Below are 19,497 nucleotides of genomic sequence, written 5' to 3' on the forward strand. Positions count from 1 at the left end.
GATCTAATTCCATCATTCCTTCACTGTTGTTAGTTGGAATTTTACTTGGAGAAGAGCTTTTCCTTATCCCTCATTTATTTACTTATTCATGTAAAATCTTTATATCAGTATGGACTCTTGGATGCTTTTTTTCATTATATGAATAGAATTCATTAATATTATTACTTATTTTGTTGTTTAAATGATCCCAAAGTGTTGGCTTTGGGTAGCCCCTTCATGTTGGCTCCTGTCCTTTCAATATGTCTCATCGGTTTTTGAACATATACTTGATTTCTGGTATCACATTAGTTCAGGATCATTTTGTGCTTCCCTGCTACAACCCTGAAATAAACTATTTCTCCAAGGAGTCTAGTCAGAGAAGAACACGTTAGACAGCATTTGAAATTTTTGAAATGGCCCAGAGAAGATGAAAACCTTCAAGCATTGTGGAGGTATTTGCTTTCATGTGTACCAACAAAGTTGTCATACAAGTTTTTAAATGGTTATACTATAGACAAATTAGGGTCTACAAAAATAGTAATGCAGTAGAAATATAAAATATTTTAACCTTTGTCATATCAGGAAAAATAGTCATCACATTTACCATTTGGGCCCAAAGGACTCTTAATTTTTTAAAAGATATATATTTTTATTGATTTCAGAGAGGAAGGGAGAGAAAAAGAAAGATAGAAGCATCAATAATGAGAGAGAATCATTGATTGGTTGCCTCCTGCACGCCCCCTACTGGGGATCAAGCCCACAACCCAGGCATGTGCCTTAGGCTGGGATTGAACCCGGGATCTTTCAGTTCACAAGCCGACACTCTATCCACTGAGCCAAACCAGCTAGAGCTGGACTCTATATTTTAAAAAATTTAAATTATTTTATGAAAAAATTAGTAAATGAACAGATAGCTAAACCAATGAAATAATTGAAACATAGCAAACCAAAGTTTCTTCTGTATTTTTCTGGTTTTGAAAGCATATATGCCTGAAATAAGCAATGGCTTTTGAGTGCACTGATACACTCAGTTTTCATGTATGAAATGGGAAATATTCATGTCATAAATACTGATTTCAGATTTTAAATACACATCTGGTAGGTTATAGCATACCATTTCTGTTTTTTTCTTACATGTGCATATAATGTAATACTATTAAAAAATTTGAAGGCTCATAATTTTGTAAAAAGAGGATGGCCATAATTTTGTGCCATAATTATGAAAACTATTTTTAGTTTTGAAACTATAAATTTGATTAATCCAATTAACTTTTTAAATTTTTACATCATATCTGTCCTTTAAATCACCTTTGTGTATACAGCTATCTTCAGTATTTATCCATTTATGAATCATAGCAAGTAAATTTTTATCTACACATGTATTAAAAGATACAACACTTGTTACATGTCCTTTTATCAAAACAAGATGGTCCAGGTTCTTGTTGCAAAATAATAAATGATTAAGTCCTTCCTGATGAGTGACTGGTTAAAATATCATATTCCTCTTTGTGTTTATAAATTGTTTGTTCTTTGATTTTTCAATTTGAGAAAATTTATTTATCCTAAAGACTCATAGTCCAAGATTTTTCTCATTCAGTCAATTTTACCCTCATTAGTAGAGTCTCTAGTGTTTTTGTCTCTCTGTCCTCATCTTCTGACTCATCTAACAGTTGTGAAATGTCCTTGTAAATTTCCTTCTCTTTCTCATTATGGATAGAAATGAAACAATTTGAATTCTTAACTATGTTCAGTAAAAGCTAAAAAGAATGTGACAAAGGTGGTTCCTCCCAATTTTTGTATACCCTTTTGAAAGATAATACATTACTTTGGACAACACAGTAAGAAAAGTGAATGATGATGAAATAGGGTGATGTGTTTATTTCTTCACTAGTGGCCTGTTTCACAGATTTGTGCACATTAAAGGAAATAAATTAGAAGAAATATTTTAATATCACTATTCATCCTTTCTCTATAATAGGTCAACCAATTTCAATGGCAGATTGAAACACATGTGTGCAATTGGTGCCAGTGAAAGCTTTATATGTATCATGCATGCATGAGTCAACATTTATTTTTAAATTGCCAGTGTGTGTCAGATGTATTGGCCCAGCCAGTCGGTTAGACAGTCAGATGGTCAGTCACTTAGTCTTTTATATACAGTGGTGCCTCACACAACGAACTTAATTCGTTCCAGGAGCAAGCTTGTTATGCGAAAAGTTCGTTATGTGAAAATCGTTTTCCCATAACAATACATGTTAAAAAAAATAATTCGTTCTGTAGCATAAAATATGCTAAGATGACATAAAAAAATATGCTAAGATGACATATTTTTATTTAGATACATCTAAAAACATAATTTTTTTTTAAAAAAACACATTTTTTTAATTTTAAGACAGACTAGAGTCTACCGAATCTTGCACATCTTCATCCATTTTCTGCTTTTTGGCCGATGGTTTCATGAAAAACCTGTCCAAAGTTCGCTGTGCGGGGCGTTCGTTATGCGAGGCACCACCACTGTACGTATATAGATTTCTAGGCAGTACTGTAATGTCTTTATTTCCTTATTTTTTTTTAGGATTTTTTTAAAGCATAGTTAGAAATATGAGTGATGATGAAATAGCAAAATGTTTCAAGATTTAGGAAAAATCACTAAGATCCCATATTAAATCTTTGGTTTATAAAAAGATCAATGCTCCTAAATAACAATAGTAAGAGAATACATTTTATTCTACTAAAAACAAATAATTTTTCTTTTAGATAAAATTAAAAGACTTCTATGAAACAATAAAAGTCATGAAATATCAATCCTTACAAATAGAACTGCTCAGCAAAGAATCTTAAAAACTAAAACTGGATCGTGATGATTTTCCAAAGATTGAGAGTAGACAAATAATGGATAAAATGAATAAATATTGGCAAGACTCCTTGTTCCTTATTTCTGATAATAGTACAATACTTATGAATCCTTAATAAAATTAACCTCTTATTTTTGTGTGTGATCATATAGTGTTTTAAAGGAACATGTAGATATGATCAGCTGTGAACTGTTAGGAAATTTGTTAAATGGAGTGAAAAGAGAACCAAACCAGGAGTCTAAGAACTGTAGCTCTAATTCAGGCTTAGACACCAGCTAAGTAGTTGTGTTTCTTTGGACTGAGCAATCTTGGCAACCATGGCATCGTGGAAAGAGCAATAGACTGACTCAGAGGCACCATGCGAACCTGCTTCTTAGGACTCTTAACCTCCCGGCCTCTGTTGTCTCATTTTCTGTAGAGATAATAAAATCCTGCTGTTAGGGGTGTTGTAAGTCTTCAATGAATTACTAGAGACTATGTAAGACGCTGCTTGGAAGGCTGGAACTCTTAGACATCTTTGCTGCTCCAGTGGCTAGAGGTAGTTAATTAAGTCTTTATTGAATAAATGAGTACATGATACTAAGTATGTTTATAAATTATATATTAAAATGTATGAAATTACAAGGTCATTGTATTTGTGTTTACTACATTTGTATTAAGTGCTATACAGATATATTTTTCCCCTTTATCTTAAAAAGCCTTTAGGAAAAGATAACTTCTTCAACACAAGCTCATTGTTTTATCAAAGCCAGGGAAAGGGGAAGCTTTGGAATAATATAGAACCTAATATTTAAAATTATAACTCTGTAATCATTTCGCCTCATCTGTGATTGTTAAAATGGCAGGCAATAATAAGCCAGTTTACCACTGACGGACTCGTAAGTTCAGAAACTTTCATTGTCATGCCATTAATGGCACAGAGAATGCCCCTGTGCATTCTTTGACTTTTAATAGTCCTAACTATTCATTTGGGTTTCTTTCTTAATGCAATAAAAATTTTTGAAATTTATTTGCCTATATTTCCCCTTCTCTTTTAACTCATGTCTTATAAATATCTTCTGAGAAATTGACTCAAATAATTTCTTAAACCACTCGTCTCTTTGCCATTTTAATAAAATCTTCATTTTTTATATAAGGAAACTTGAAAAATTTGAAAGTTATAGACCTTTTCCCTCTGCTAAGCCATGTAACCTACCAAGCAAAGAGAAAGAAATCTCACTTGGGTTCAACTTGTAACTTGTTTGATTCTCTAGTTAGTTTGGTCAGAGTCGTTGCTCGATTAGGATCTGAATGTAAATTAAGTAAATGCTTATTTCAGCACCTTCAAGTTTCCCTGTGAAGACGCTTATGCCTCTGACAGAGAAATGAGGATCTAAGGTTTGACCACTGTCAGTTTAATCCACAATTTACTCCTTACGTGCATTGGCAAGAGCTTGGACAATGGATCAAGAAATATTTTTTCAGCCCTAGTGTATGTTTTCTATGTTTATGAGTCTCTGTCCTTTCATTTCTCTTTGACTCTCTCACTGGCTGACAGGTTCACTGTATTTAATCTTTGGATGATATTGAGGTAAAAAAAAAAAAAATGTATAGAGGAAATTCCTGAATTGGGGGGGAAGCTGGATTGCATACTGTTTAGGGGTCTCTTACAACTCTTCATATTCTGTACTTTACTTGCATAGCTGAAAGCATATAGAGTAAGTATGATTACTGTGATACTTCTGTCACAGTTTGCCTGTCACCTGCCTCACCAAGCCCATTCTGCTGTCTACTCCTTTAGATTTTTATAAACAACGAGTGGCAGAACTCCGAGAGCGGGAGAGTGTTCCCTGTCTATAATCCAGCCACGGGAGAACAGGTGTGTGAAGTTCAAGAAGCAGACAAGGTACGTCCTTCTTAGAAAAAAGACTCCCTATGACATTACTTTCCAGACACCATCCCTGACATTCACCCATCACCTTTTTCACGAGAGCGGTTGGTTCTTCCTTTATCTGGGGTGTTGTCTCGCTTCAGTTGTGCTCCACTCATTGTCTCTAACAGGCGGATATAGACAAAGCGGTGCAGGCAGCCCGCCTGGCTTTCTCCCTCGGTTCCGTGTGGAGAAGGATGGATGCTTCTGAAAGAGGCCGTCTGCTGGATAAGCTCGCGGACTTGGTGGAACGGGACAGGGCCGTGCTTGCGGTAAGTAGCCTAAGCAAACACGTCTTTACCCCAAATTTACCTTTCCACTGAAATTCAGATTCCTCACTCTTTATGAAAGTATGGTGTGAAGCAGACCTGGGGGACAAGCCACGGTGTTCGTAACACAAGAACAACGAGAGATGTTTGGCTTTTGCATCAGGTGGGGGAGGTAAGAGGAGGACCAGCTGAGTGTCTCACTTAATTTGGAAGAACAAAACCTTAGCTTCCCATGACTGGTAAGGGCCTTCCTGCCTCCCTCCCGCCCTCCACAAACAAAACAAAACAACGCTGTTAAGCAGCAGGAGCGTCACCATGCTGCTTGCAAAAAACCAATACCAAATGATTCATTGGAGAATCAAAAGGGCAGTTTTTGACGCCCCAGAGTTAACTCCTCTTGACTGAAGAGATTCCTTCAGGAACACGGGACATGATGGGGAATGAATCCTGGTGCATTTCTGCCCCCTTTGTTCAGTCCCTTTCAGCTACTTCCTTTCACTAAAACAGCCTTTTTCTTACATAAGGAATTTTCCTCTCTTAATGTTTTTGTTGTTACTGTCAGTAATTATTTTTAAAGTAAAATAATTTTGTTAAAGAAAAGAGTTTTTGGAAGCTGGAACCATTAGGAAATATCGGTTCTGTACACAAGGGATCTCCACGTGGATGACACACAACTGATCAATTAATATTTGAATGCCTTGCTTAGTCAGGGCATCCAAACCACGCAAACTGGATCCTGCTGTCTACTTGGGCACACAGGTCCCCGTGGGGCTTGCTTTGGGAGAGGCAGGCATCAGCACCCTTCCTCAGTTCACACCTGCCATGGCCGCTCCCTCCCATCATCCCCTCAGGGATCTGCATCCTTATGGAGAGGGTTTGGAACAATAGCTATACGTAACATTTATTCATCTATAAAACCATTTCCTAACCTGGTCCTTCAAGGAGGTGCTTATTCATATTGTGAAAAAGATGGTTCATGGTGAAATGGTTCCTTCTTGGAGATTCACAAGACACCAAGCATATTAACAACTCTGAAAAGCCCTATCTCATGTTTCTCTCCCCTGCCTTTTTTTTTTGGCTAGCCTATCAATATCATGAAAAACTGAATTTTTTGGAATAGCTTAGGGTATTCCAAGGTATAAGATTTTTTTGAGAGTGAAAATTAGCCGAGACCGGTTTGGCTCAGTGGATAGAACGTTGGCCTGCGGACTGAAGGGTCCAGGGTTCGATTCCCATTAAGGGCATGTATCTTGGTTGCGGGCACATCCCCAGTAGGGGGTGTGCAAGCGACAGCTGGTTGATGTTTCTCTCTCATCGATGTTTCTAACTCTCTATCCCTCTCAATTCTTCTCTGTGTAAAAAAAAAATAAAAAAATTATATTTGACTTAAAAAAAAATCCCTACCACAGTTCTTGGCATATAAATAGTTGGAGGGAGGTACTCTGAGGGTCTGTAAGGGTCAGCTTGATTAAGTTAAAGACATACAATATTTACATTAGGTTAACAATATGTACTAGAAGACAATACAGCTTATTTTTGTTGTTATAGTTTCATGTCATAAAATTCAAATGCCATTCTTTTTCTGACATACGTCTCACTGTGATGACACTTGAATGGCTTTTTTACTTTATACCCTACCAAGTCCCCAGAAAAGTGAGTGTTAAAAAGAGGTAGCTTCTGGAATGTGGGGGAGCTCCTGCCTGAAATAGAAGTTAATACTGTATCCGAGTAAACACAGTTGAAAGTAAACCGAGTTTGGCAGCTGTCAGGCAGATTTGCTGGTGTCAGTAGCTCCTAGGGACCATTCAGGTGGCCCGGATTGTCATTATTGACTCTGATCTACTCTGTGCTATATAGATGGCTCTATGTTAGACATGGAGAATATGATGCTCATCTCATGAATGTATAAATATTCTAAAAAGTGCTAGGAAGTAATTTGATTTCCTTTAATAAAGGTAACATGATATTTTATTTATGTTTTTGAGGTGACATTGGTTAATAGGATCATATAAGCTTCAAGTGTGCATGTCTATGATACATGATCTGCATATTGCATTGTGTGCCCACCATTCAAGTCAAATCATCCTCCATTACCGTGTATTAGGCCCCCTATATCCTTTACCACCTTCCCACCCACCTCTCTGTGGTAACCACCATGTTGTTGTTTGTATCTATGGGTTTCAGTTTTATATTCCACATAGGAACAAAATCATATGGTTCTTAGCTTGAGAATGTTATGCTAAGCAAAGTAAGTCAGTCAGAAAAAGAAGCTAAGTAACATGGTATTTTAAAATAAATTTCATCTTATACATACAGTAAGTGGATAAATTGCATTGTAAATAATAGTATTTTCATGTTATGGGATGGAGAACATTTCAATTTTAGTTTTCGTACCACTATGTTTTATAAAATGTCCTTATAGAAAAGGGCATGAGATTAAACATGTTTGTTTATTTCATTTGTTCACCTTGTAACACCGTTAATATTTCTCAAGTCAAAAATACTCTTTTCTAATTTCAGTGTAATCATTTCTAATTCTTTTTGTTACTGATTTAACCATTTAGAAACGTGTGATTAAAATAATAGCATTTATAATCTAAAACTGCCTTATATCTCTATTTTTATTAAATGAACCAGATACTTAACTCTCAATATATAAAGGTTGCTAATATAAATATTTACAAAAAAGCAGCCCTCGAGTAGTTAAAGCCTGAGCTTCCCTGGAGGAGACCTTGTTTATTTGGTGGCAATAAATAAACTCACTGTGCGGCGTGGATATTCCATTCCTCAGCAGGGGTCTTGGCAGCTGTGGAAAACGTTTTATATTCTCATCAGTTGCATAAAAGCCCCGTGTCCCTGCTCCTCTTTGTGGATTCAGATTACTGGCATGGACCCTGACCCCCTCCCTCTCCAGCTCTGATCACTTATATAAGAGAAGTTTGACTAGAGAGTATCTGTTTATCACCAGTTGAAGAAATCTTGTGTTTATGCACTTGGATAATGATTACTGGGAGCACGCAACCCCAAGAACATGCACAGATATATTCGTTGTGATTTTTATTGGAAACTAAACTAAACTAAATGGCAGTACTGAAATCTTTGTATTTGAGAAATCAGAGTTGACCAGGTATGCATCACTGTCCATATTCACCTGAGTTCTATTGCTTTCTTTTTTCTTCTGCTCCAGAAATTATATAGCAAACCACTGGAAAGTTTTCTTTATTTCTTTTCCTGCAGACCATGGAATCCCTCAATGGTGGCAAACCGTTCCTGCAAGCTTTTTACGTGGATTTGCAGGGGGTCATCAAAACCCTTCGGTATTACGCAGGCTGGGCTGATAAAATTCACGGGATGACCATTCCTGTAGGTATGTGAAATCTGAGTACGTTGAAAAAGGAAACATAAGACCCCACAGGAAACACACTTTTCATCACCAAACAGAAACAGCAGTCACATAGAATACAGATATGAGCACACTTCTAGCAGATCGAACTGAACAAAGAACCCAACAAATTGCATCACTCGTATAACGACCCTGTTTCTACACATAGACAGTTCACATGTAAGTGCAGGGTAAAGCCACTTCCATCAGTACATAAGTGAGCCGAGGAATAGGCATGTGTCTGTCAGCTGCTGAGTGCTCAGCACTGGACTAGGTTAGGTTCAGAGCTGGGGAGAGGCCTTGAGTTTGATGAAGTCTGGGAAAATTCTGAGAAGATTAAGACATAGTTCTTTCCCTCCTAAAACATACCAGTAAGATCTATTTGTTTGGAAGGAAGTACTCTAAAATGTTAACAGTTGTTTTCTCTTGGTGGTGAGATTATGGTTGATGCATTTCTTTTTTAAAAATATTTTTCCATATTGACCATGAATTACTTTCACAATCTATAAAAACAGCAATCATCCTGATACCTTTCTTTTTTCTTTTTTTAAGACAGAGTACCATATATATATATATATATATATATATATATATATATGTATATATATATATATATATATATGAAATTGATTTTTTTTTTTTACAGAGAGGAAGGGAGAGGGGCAGAGAGTTAGAAATGTCAATGAGAGAGAAACATCGATCTGCTGCCTCCTGCACACATCCTACTGAGTATGTGCCCACAACCAAGAGCAGCCAAGGTACATGCCCTTGACCGGAATTGAACATGGGACCCTTAAGTCCTCAGGCTGATGCTCTATCCTCTGAGCCAAAGCGGTTAGGGCTCTTTTTCTTTTTCTTTTATTTTTTTTAAGTCATTTGGCTTGGCCTATCAGTGCTGTATTCCTTTAAAGGAGAGGGTAAGTATCCAGACTGAGTTCCTGATCTGAGCATGAATATTAGGGATAGCGAATAACAATGGAGTGCTTGCCCAGCACCCCAAAAGGAAGGCACTATTATTAACCTCCTCACGGACAGAGGAAGAAACCGAGGCCTAGGGAAGTTAAATAATTTTTCTGAAATTTTAACATTAGAGCCTGGTGACTTGGCTCACTAGAGGATCCATTTTATCTACTGGGAGGAAGAGTTATGGCAGGAAAGGGATCAACTGAAAGAGCCATGGGGATGGGAGGTGAGTAGATACAAGGAAAGAAGATACATATTTATTGAGTGGCTCATGAAGGCTGCCAAGTCCCATGCCAGGTACTCTACCTGTGTTCTCTGGAACACAGCCTGCTCTCCCTGTGCATACAGTAGGTCATCGGGTTACATCGGAGATCCGTTCCTGCAACGTATTTTTGCAGTAAGTCGGAACCCCCTACATAAGCACCTGCGTCACTCACATGAAGCACATACACAGCAGTAATGAAGTGAAACAGTAAAAAAATGAAAAAGCAAGATAATAATTTCTGATCTTTACTTGTGGTAAATAAATAATAAAAAACATAAAGCACATCTGTACATACGTCGAAATGACAGAACTTCTTTTTAAATAAATAATTGGGACGTAACTACGAAACAAAGTATGTTGAGTCAGACATAACCCAAGGAATGCTTGTACTAGGAAGGGTGCAAAGTAATGCTGGGATACTGGGAGTGTCCTGTGAGGCATTCCTAGACTCAAGAGTATCTACATATATAAAAAGCCAGTGACCAGAAAGCTGTAATGACCAGAATGACTGGTCGCTATGATGCCCACTGTGACCAGCCAACTGGCCAGATCTGGAGGTGGGGCTGGCAGCCAACCTCCCGCAGCCCCTCCCCCTAGCCGACCCCATTCCAGATCAGCCCCCCACCCCAATCAGGGGCAGGGTTGGCAGGCCAACTGGCTCCTCCCCCAGGCCGGTCCTGCCGCCAATGGGTCCCCACCACCCCAATTGACCTGCGGCTCCTTCCCCAAGCCAGCTCTGCTTCTATAGCCCCCACCCCTACACACACACACATATTGGGAGTGGGGCTGGCCAGCCAACCTTCCACAGTCCCTCCCCCAGCTGCTGACCCCCAATCAGCCCCTCCCCCACCCAGCCAATTGGGGCAGGGCCCCCTAGCCAATCACTTGCAGTCCCTCTCCCCAGCCGGCCTGGCCCTGATTGACCCTGATCAGGGTGGGCAGGTTGAAAAATCTCCCACTGTCTCCTCCTGACAGCCCCAGCCCCAATTCATCCCAAATGGGGCCAGACCCCACCAGTGCACAAGTTGGTTTTTAAAAAGGGGATGATTGGCTGATAGTGCAGATGGCTTAGAGCAGAACAGTTCTTCTCAAACTTTATTGTACCTGTGTACCACCTGGAATCTTCTTCAAGTGCAGTTTCTGATTGAATAGGTGTGGGGTGGGGCCTGAGATTCTGTATTCCTAACCAGCTACCTGGGCTGCGGGGCCTCTGCCTTGAGTTGCAAGGAGAGGACAGAGACCAGCACAGAGCAGGCACCTACCCTCTCAGGTCCTGTGTTAAGCATTGGGAACTACAAAGGTGAGTAAGACGCTCATAAAATAGTAAGAAAAAGCAACAAGTAGACAAGCAAATGCAGTACAGTGTAGTTTGTTCATACGTGAAAACATGAAGTTCACTGGGAATCCAGAGGAGAGGCAATCTTAGCCGATATTAAGGCTTCCTTGAGAAGCAGTTGAGATGAACCAGATGATACTTGAAGGGTAAGTAAGTAAAGATGGAGATAAGGCCATCACAGATGGTGGCAATCCCTGTGCAAAGCATGGGGGGGGGGCAGGGGAGGAGAGTACAGAGTGGCAGTGGATCTGAAATAGAAGACAGTGGGGCTCTGGAGCTGGGGAAACTATGCTACACATTTTATTCCAATGGTGAGTCACTGAATTATTTTAAACACATGATCAAAATTGCACTTTGATTACATGATGGACAATCAGTTGGAGAGAGCAAGTATCTGCTTCCTCCTCCACCCCCTCATAGGGTAGCCTCCCTCTAGAATATTTGGAAAGAGGAGAAGGGTTATGGCATGACCACTCTGAGCCATCCACTGGACAGCTGCTTCTCCTTCTGACTTGAGAGCCTCTCCCATTTCTCTCCATTACATCCCACGCAAGGCCCATCATGGGTGTTTTCCCAGAGTCATGCAGTGTCAGTGTGATTCACGAAGGTCTTAATGCTTTTTCCTGTACAGCACTGTCTGTCATTTCCTGCTATGATGCTCAGTGGAGCTGTTGTCTCTGACCATAAATTCTATGCTCTGACCCTGCTACGATGGCACTTCGAATTATGTTGATAAATAATAACCATTACTATGATTTAGTGAACACCTTATTTGTACTCATTATGTTATCTCTAATCTCCTAGCAACCCAACAGGCAAAGTATTATTTTTCCCATTTTGATTATTTTAAAACTTATATTCTCTCATGTCCACAAACTCTTTATGATGGAGGATCAAAACTTATTTGTAATTAATGGAGGGAGAAATGGAGGTTAATTGATTTGTGTAAGGTTTTCCTCTGTAACTACCTAGCGTTGATTTTATTGATTTTGTGCTATGTAAGCAGAGAAAATATAGTTCATGCTTTAAGCTCAATTCCTACAGAATGGCTTTATATTAGCCTACAGAAAAGGTTAAAAACCTACTCAGGTCATATGTAATTATTTATTCACTTCCATCCCCTTTCAGTTTTATGCGTTCAATGAAATAATAGGTAAAAAGTGCTCAGACATTGACTCAGATCCTAAGGCTTTGCATTCAACAGATACATCTAGTTTAGTGCTATTAATGAAGGTCACAAATGGTGAAATCTTATTGCTCCCTAAGAGGGGACAGCGATTTGTTCTGCCCACCTAAGAAGAATCAGGGTAGTTAGTGGGACCTGAATTGGTGGTGACAGGCCATGAAGTCTGTTTCACATGTATCCTCTTGGAGAGGTTTAAGGCTACAAAGGCCTCAAGGATTCCTAAGGCCAATCTCCTCATTTTTCAGACAAAAAAACTGAGGTCCAGAAAAGTAATGTAAAGTCTCAGTGTTTGTATAGGTGTTTATAGTTTATCATTATAGCCGTAAACTGTTCTGCGAGGTCTGTTCAGTGTCTGTTCAGTGTCAGAATACATAGGCCAGGGGACACAGCGGGTTGGATCAGTATAGCTGATCTAATTGTTTTAATACTGGAGATGGAAAGATGACCTCCCATTCACGGAATTCTGTACAGGTTTTTATGCTATCAAATAAACTTATTTTTAGTGTGACCAGGTATATCAAACTAACTGCAGTTCTTCAAATACTCTTATTACTGTAATGTAACTGAGAGCTAGTTCTTGCAGTCCATTTTGGATAAACTTCTCAATTTCTGGCACATTTCAGATTTTTCTGATTTTATTGACTGTACATATTGCCCAATTATACTGCCTAATTTTTGTATAGACTATGCCAATGTCAGATATGCTTATGAGAAGTTCGTAAAAAAATTTTTTTCAAGCAACTATAAAATCTGCTTTAAGAAGTAATGTTTATTCTGAAGGAATAATCCAAATAATTAAATTGTTCTAATTAACTAAATAATTGCTATCTCTCCTGTGCAATTTTTTAAAATCCTCACCAGAGGATACTTGTCCATTGATTTTTTAGAGAGAGTGAAAGAGAGAGGGAAAGACAGAGAGAAATATCGAGATGAGAGAAGCACATCGATTAGTTGCCTTCTGCATATGCCCTGACCAGGGCCCAGGCCAGGGAGGGGCCTGCAACTGAGGCACATGCCTGGAATTGAGCCCAGGACCCTTTGGCCCACAGGCCAACACTATCCCTGAGCCAAACCAGCCAAGACTCTCCTATGTAATTTGTTGAGCTCCCCTCAAAAAACCAGCTCAAGTGTTATTTCACAAATACAGAGGACGTTTACTCATTTCTAGGGAAGAAGATGATATAATTCTAAAAATGGCTCAATCTACATATATAAAATTTGATCCACAGTTCAACTAAATTTATCCTGTATAATTACAGGATAATATGCAAATCACGTTCGGTCACTATGACACGCACTGACCACCAGGGAGAAGATGCTCAACACAGGAGCTGCCCCCTGGTGGTCAGTGCATTCTCACAAGGGGAGTGCTGCTCAGCCAGAAGCTGGCTTCTGTGGCAGCGCTAAAGATGTCTGGCTGACAGCTTAGGCCCTTCCCCACAGGGGTGGGCCTAAGTCATCAGTTGGACATATCCCAAGGGCTCCTGGACTATGAGAGGGCACAGGCGAGGTTGAGGTCCCCCACACTGGGTGCACAAATCTCATGCACCGAGCTTCTAGTAGTATGATAATATCATTAATTGTAAGAAATTATATTCCTCATGCTGTGTAAAAACACTCAGGTGTAAAACACATCAGGGAAGTTGTCTTTGGGTGAGTCTTAAAACTCCTATAAGAGTGGTATCTTACTATATAATTTTTACTTTCTTGAGTGAAATGGGAAAGAGGCTAAGAGAGAAAAACCTTACACATGTGATTTAGAGAAAAACCTTACATATGTGATTTAGTATTTCTGTTTATCTCATCCTTTCTTTAGTTTTCTCCATCATAGTTATTATGTTCTGACTTGTCAGTTCAGGCTGTGGGATTCAGATCATTATTTGGTGTCCTCATCAAATGCAGGCCTTCGTGCTGAGTCTGGTTCTCTCTGCTTCATGGTTGGTAAGAAAACCCAAGATCATTGCAGCCCCAAGTGGAGAGTCTGTGTTTGGGTGGAGATGTTTTCCACATCAAGCCCATGAGAAATGAAGGGAACAACCTTTTAAGTCATCTTGCCGTACTTGGGAAGCATCCTATATAATTAGGAGTTAATATACCAATTAGACTGAACAGCAGAACAACCATTTGACATCCTTCCAGATGACCATTCAGACAAAGTTCCGGACGAAGCCGGGGCTGCGAGGGGCGAGCCCCTTGCACGAATTTCGTGCATCAGGCCTCTAGTTTATTAACATAAAAGATGGGAAAACGGGTGGTAATTTTTCTTCTAGCAGATCAGAGTACTCATTATGTATCATCTTAGGTGTAGAAGGGAGAGAGAGGTTATTATTGTCCCCCCTGTGAGTCAACACACCTAGGAAAAGGGGAGAGAGGTGCTCAGCCTTGTGCCCCCTAGCTGTAGTGTTTCCTGTACATCTTAAGATGCTGGAGTTTCTGTGAGTTCTCTGTGTCCACATTCCAGATTCTCAGAGTCATCCTTACTTTTTACAAAAGGGTTGTCATTTTACCCCATTTGAACTTATTGACATAACATGGATCCTATGATTTGTGATATTCACCTAAATTCCACACCTTATTCACAAAAGAGTCTTTAATATGTTTCTAAGGGTAATGAACTTGAAGTCTGATGACCCAGTTTCAAGTCCAGGAGCCACAATTTATCCATATGACTCTGAGCTTAACCTACTTGTGCCGTATTTTCTCTGTTTGTAAAATGCTGATAATAACAGTTGCTGTGATTTTTTTTTAATCTCATCAAATTGTTTTGAACATGAAGAATGTGAAAATATTTTGTAAGTCTATATATATATATATATATATATATATATATATATATATGTTCTTATTTTGCTATTTTAAAAGTATTAAAAACATTGATCAGATTCCCCTACACTTCAGATTCCTTTCAGGCAAATTAGTCGAGTTACCAGAGAGGCAAAAATAAATAAACAGAAATAAAGTCAGCATGAAGCGGCTGTAGGTCATCAGGATGCCTGTCGACTCCCATTTACCTTCTTGGTTCCACTGAACCTCGCTACTCAGAGTGTGATCTGTGGGTCAGAAGTGCTGGCATCACCTGGGAGCTTGCAGAGGCTCAGGTCCCCCAGACTTCCTGACTCAGAGTCTGCGTTGCAACAAGACCTCCAGGGGCTTTGTGTACACTTTTAAACTTGAGAAGTACAATATAGCACACCACCTGGCGCTTGTAGCATGCGAGGTGACACTACACAGTAAAGTAATGAACGTTTTTTATTTTAATTATTAGGTTTGAAGAAAAGATTGCTAACTCATGAACCCAGTTGCTTCATAGATTTTCTTTAAGGTGATGCTAACAAGTAGTCATGTACATATATTTAAAAGATGAGTTGATTTAACAGAATGATTGAGTAATAGAGTAGTTATACTTGGATGTAGCAGAAATGATAAAGACGACTCTTGAGCGATTGGTCTTTGGGTAACTTTAGACGGGAAGCTTAGTGGGATTTGGAGCAGGTCGTAGTACCTGGGAGGACCTCTGAAATGCCTTTAACCTTAGACAAGGATGCATGTAGAAGGCACAGCTACTGTGTTTGCCAAGGCCCCAGACCAGACCAGGGGTGTCCAGAATCACCACGCACTGACCAGACTGGAATACAGACTGAACTATGGTCCTTCCTTTATCTCTTTCACTCAGTGCTCTGTTGGGAAGAGTTCAAGCACCAAATCCTGTATTGCTTTATTGAAAACTTAGAGGAACTGTAGGGACAGAAGATTCTTCAGTTCATTTCTCTGTGCCAGCCTTTAGCTAATTGTCCAATCTATGAGCTGTTTATTCAGGAAAATTTCATTTCTTACATTCATTTTCTCTTGGGACACAATTAATGGAGTCAAGTTCAATTTTTCATGAGGTCAGTTTTTAAAGATTTTGCCTACACTTTTTTTCCCCCTTCTCTTTCATTTCTTCAGTAACTTTCAAAATCATATAAGTAATACCACTAAATTCTTAAGCACTTGGCAGGTAGAGGGGGGAAATGCTTTATGAGTCACCATGCTGTGCTTGCACTAGTGCCTTGTGAATTTTCTCTGAACCGTTCCCATGTCCCACATGGGCTTCTAAAGTAAGCACCTGTATTGTTCTTCAGTTCCTCTTCCCATATTTTCTTTAGCTCATTTGTACTCCAACTTGACATTATACTCCGATTTTTATGGTTTGTGATTATCCACCTGAATCCATCACCTTAGCCAAACTGTAGAGTTTAATTGGGAAGGATTTCATTGGAAATGAAACTCTTTAGCCTATTGATTGGTATTACTGCTCCCCATGGAATACCTTCCCTGGAAGAAGAGCCTGACATCACATTTATATCTACTGAAAAAAACAATCTGAAACATAAAATGGTATTAATATTAAAAAAAAAACAAAAAACCACCCACCTTTACAGAGATTTATAAATTGAAGAAGGGTAATAACTGGCACTATTATAAAGAATGACATCTATAATAATTCTTGAGTTGTCTGCACACAAAACTAAGGTATATAAAATGATAGTGTTTACAGCATTGTTTATAACTAGAGGCCTGCTGCACAAATTTGTGCATGGGTGGGTGATTGGGGCCAATCAGGGCCAGCCGGCTGAGAGGGAGGGACCATGGAAGGTTGGCCAGCCACAGGAGGTTGGTTGTAAGAGCTCACTGACCACCAAGGGGAAGCTCCTGCATTGAGCATCTGCCCCTGGTGGTTAGTGCATGCCATAGTGACTGGTCATTTGGTTGTTCAGTCATTCAGTCGCTTAGGCTTTTATATATATAGTAGAGACCCGGTGCATAAAATACATATATGGGGGGGGGGTGCCCTTAGCCTTACCTGCACCCTTTCACAATTTGGGACATCTCCCTTGCAATCTGGGACTTCTGGCTCCTAACCATTGGCTGGCCTGCCTGCCTGATCTCCCCTAACCACTTCTACCTGCCTGCCTGATCTCCCCTAACCACCTCTACCTGCCTGCCTGATCTCCCCTAACCACTCGCCTGCCTACCTGGTTGTCCCTAACCATTTTTCCTGCCTTCTTCATCACCCCTAACCACTTGCTTGCTTGCCTGATTGCCCCTTGCCTGCCTCTGCCTGCCTGCCTGATCACCCCTAACCACCTCTGCCTCAGCCCCGCTGCCACAGCTTCATCCAGAAGGATGTCCGAAAGGTCGTTTGGCTGTCTGGTCTAATTATCATAGTACACTTTTGTTATTATAGGTAGCCTAAACTGAAAGCAGCCTCAGGATAGTTTGCAAGTAGTACCATTATTGAGGCAGTTGAATAATATTCAGCAGTTAAATATGTTATATTTATGTGAAAAAAAGTGGAAAAAAAATAAAATAAAGAAGACTAAATAATATGATGCTATTTGTATTTTTTAAAAAATGAGAGATGGAGCAGAATAAAAGGATGCTATCAGTAACAGTTAGCTTTTAATTCCAGGAAGAGGTCCAGGAAAAAGAGAGAGAGAGAGACCTTTAATTATTTTAAAATGTATAATTTTGAATTTAAAACAATTCTGTGTGATAAACATTAGTTATTATTCAGATGTGTGTAGAGATGATGATTAAACAGTCACGTCATTTTCTCTTCCCAGCCCATGACCCCCTCTTGTCCCCACCTGCACCCCTATGTGTCCCCAACAGTGATGCTCTTCACCTTCCCAGAGGGATGGCTTTTGAGAGAGAAAAAAAATGTATCAGTGAAGTGGCCAAAAGGTTGGCAATGGAGGGAAAAACAAAGACTTTGACTAGGACCAGAAAGAGAAGGCCCTATGCTAAAAATGCACTGTTCTTTCTTTGGTTATTTCAATTAGCCATTTAAATAACTCAGGTAAACCTAATGGCTTTTTCCTAAAGGAGAATTTGGTTTGGCTTTCCTGGATAATTATTCCAATTACCTTTCGTTCCTATAAGGAAACCAGGTTATTAAGTCGTCCTCATTTCCACGGCTAGTTTGGGTGGGGGCTTTGGGTTACTGATGGAGTTTTCTTTGAAGTGGACTTCGGCCTTTTTAAAATTAGGCCTACATATGCTTGTGTCTCAGGGCTCAGGAAATGCACTTGAAAATGTTGAGGTGTCTCAGTTTTTAAATCAAATAACTGTTCTATATATGTATCATTTAAATATTTAATATAAAATTTAGTAGTGAATATTTTCTAGTTTTCAGCACCCCTCCCCCACTCCAAAAACTTCATCCCCCAAGACTGTTACTAGTGCCATCAACCTGTCCATCATTCTGCCTCTGAGGTTAGGACTCTGGGTATCTGGGAGCCATAACCAGAGATATTTTATGCCAAGTGAAGTATCTACCAGCTTTCGTATTTAGTTGAGTGGGATGTTCTCTCAACTTTATTTCTCGTTTTTGCTACCACCAAGTTCTCCCTCTGCATTTTTTCTTCTGGTCTGGATTCTCTGGTAGTGACCATGCTCATTTCTTTCAGATGGAGACTATTTTACCTTCACAAGACATGAACCCATTGGAGTGTGTGGACAGATCATCCCGGTGAGTGTAGATCCTCATGCTTCGTATTTATTTTCATTTGAACCAGTTCTCTTAAAAGATACATAAAACATGGATCTCAGTGATGTGTGTTTTCCATTACTGGGGGGGGAAAAAACCGAGCTCATGTTGTTGACATATCTTTAACAGCCTCCCTGCAAATGCTTATTTGAACAGGTTAATAGGGTTTCAGCTCCGTTACCAGGAGTTGAGTTCTCAAGTCATGGAATTCTCATGATTAAAATAAGCAAAGCAAAGCCCAATGTATTAATAACCTACCCTTGGTTATGGATGTCCATTCAGCTTATGGAAAATTAATGCTTTGTTATATTTGCTTGTTTATTTTTTAAAACTGTGACTCACCATCTTTCTAGGCATACTGTTTTATATGGTCTTCTAATCCCATTCTTTCTCACTGTTTCTTTTCACAAGAATCTAGATAGAAGACTCCACAGATGACACAGCAGTACATTAACGTCACGGTCATAATTGAAACCATGCCGGGCTGTTGTGTGTCTTGTAAAGGGAAATAGATGTAGTGCTTAGTGTTTGGATTGGAACATTAAACATTGTCTTTTTTTTCCTGCCTCTCTCCCATACACAGCCGTGGCACTATACAAAACACCATCCAATCTTCCAACAGTGCTAGCTCCTCATTCTGGCCAGGGTTTCAGGGGAGGCTCAAACTAAACTCTTGCATTGTAGACAAGGAGTTGTCTCTTTTTAAAATCTATGAGAATGAGTTAAGATCATCTTTGGGCTTGGGGGGGGGGTGGTTAAACATGTTTTAGAGATATCAATATTCTTTTCATGAGCTATAGACTCGGGTTACTGTGAAATTT

The 19,497-nt window shown here is 39.4% G+C and overlaps 1 protein-coding gene across 2 annotated transcripts in view; it reads left to right on the forward strand.

The window, feature by feature from the left end:
• The window catches only part of ALDH1A2 (aldehyde dehydrogenase 1 family member A2), a 91,373-nt gene that overhangs the window by 35,099 nt on the left and 36,777 nt on the right, over window positions 1-19,497 (forward strand). For both annotated transcript variants that reach the window (XM_084898777.1, XM_084898776.1), the window contains 4 exons: window positions 4,615-4,719; window positions 4,875-5,015; window positions 8,250-8,379; window positions 18,597-18,658. In XM_084898777.1, coding sequence (XP_084754903.1) covers window positions 4,615-4,719; window positions 4,875-5,015; window positions 8,250-8,379; window positions 18,597-18,658 — 438 coding nt within the window. The remainder of the gene's footprint in view (window positions 1-4,614; window positions 4,720-4,874; window positions 5,016-8,249; window positions 8,380-18,596; window positions 18,659-19,497) is intronic.

Source organism: Pipistrellus hanaki, assembly GCF_964339955.1.
Source record: "Pipistrellus hanaki genome assembly, chromosome: 1".
Taxonomy (NCBI): domain Eukaryota; kingdom Metazoa; phylum Chordata; class Mammalia; order Chiroptera; family Vespertilionidae; genus Pipistrellus; species Pipistrellus hanaki.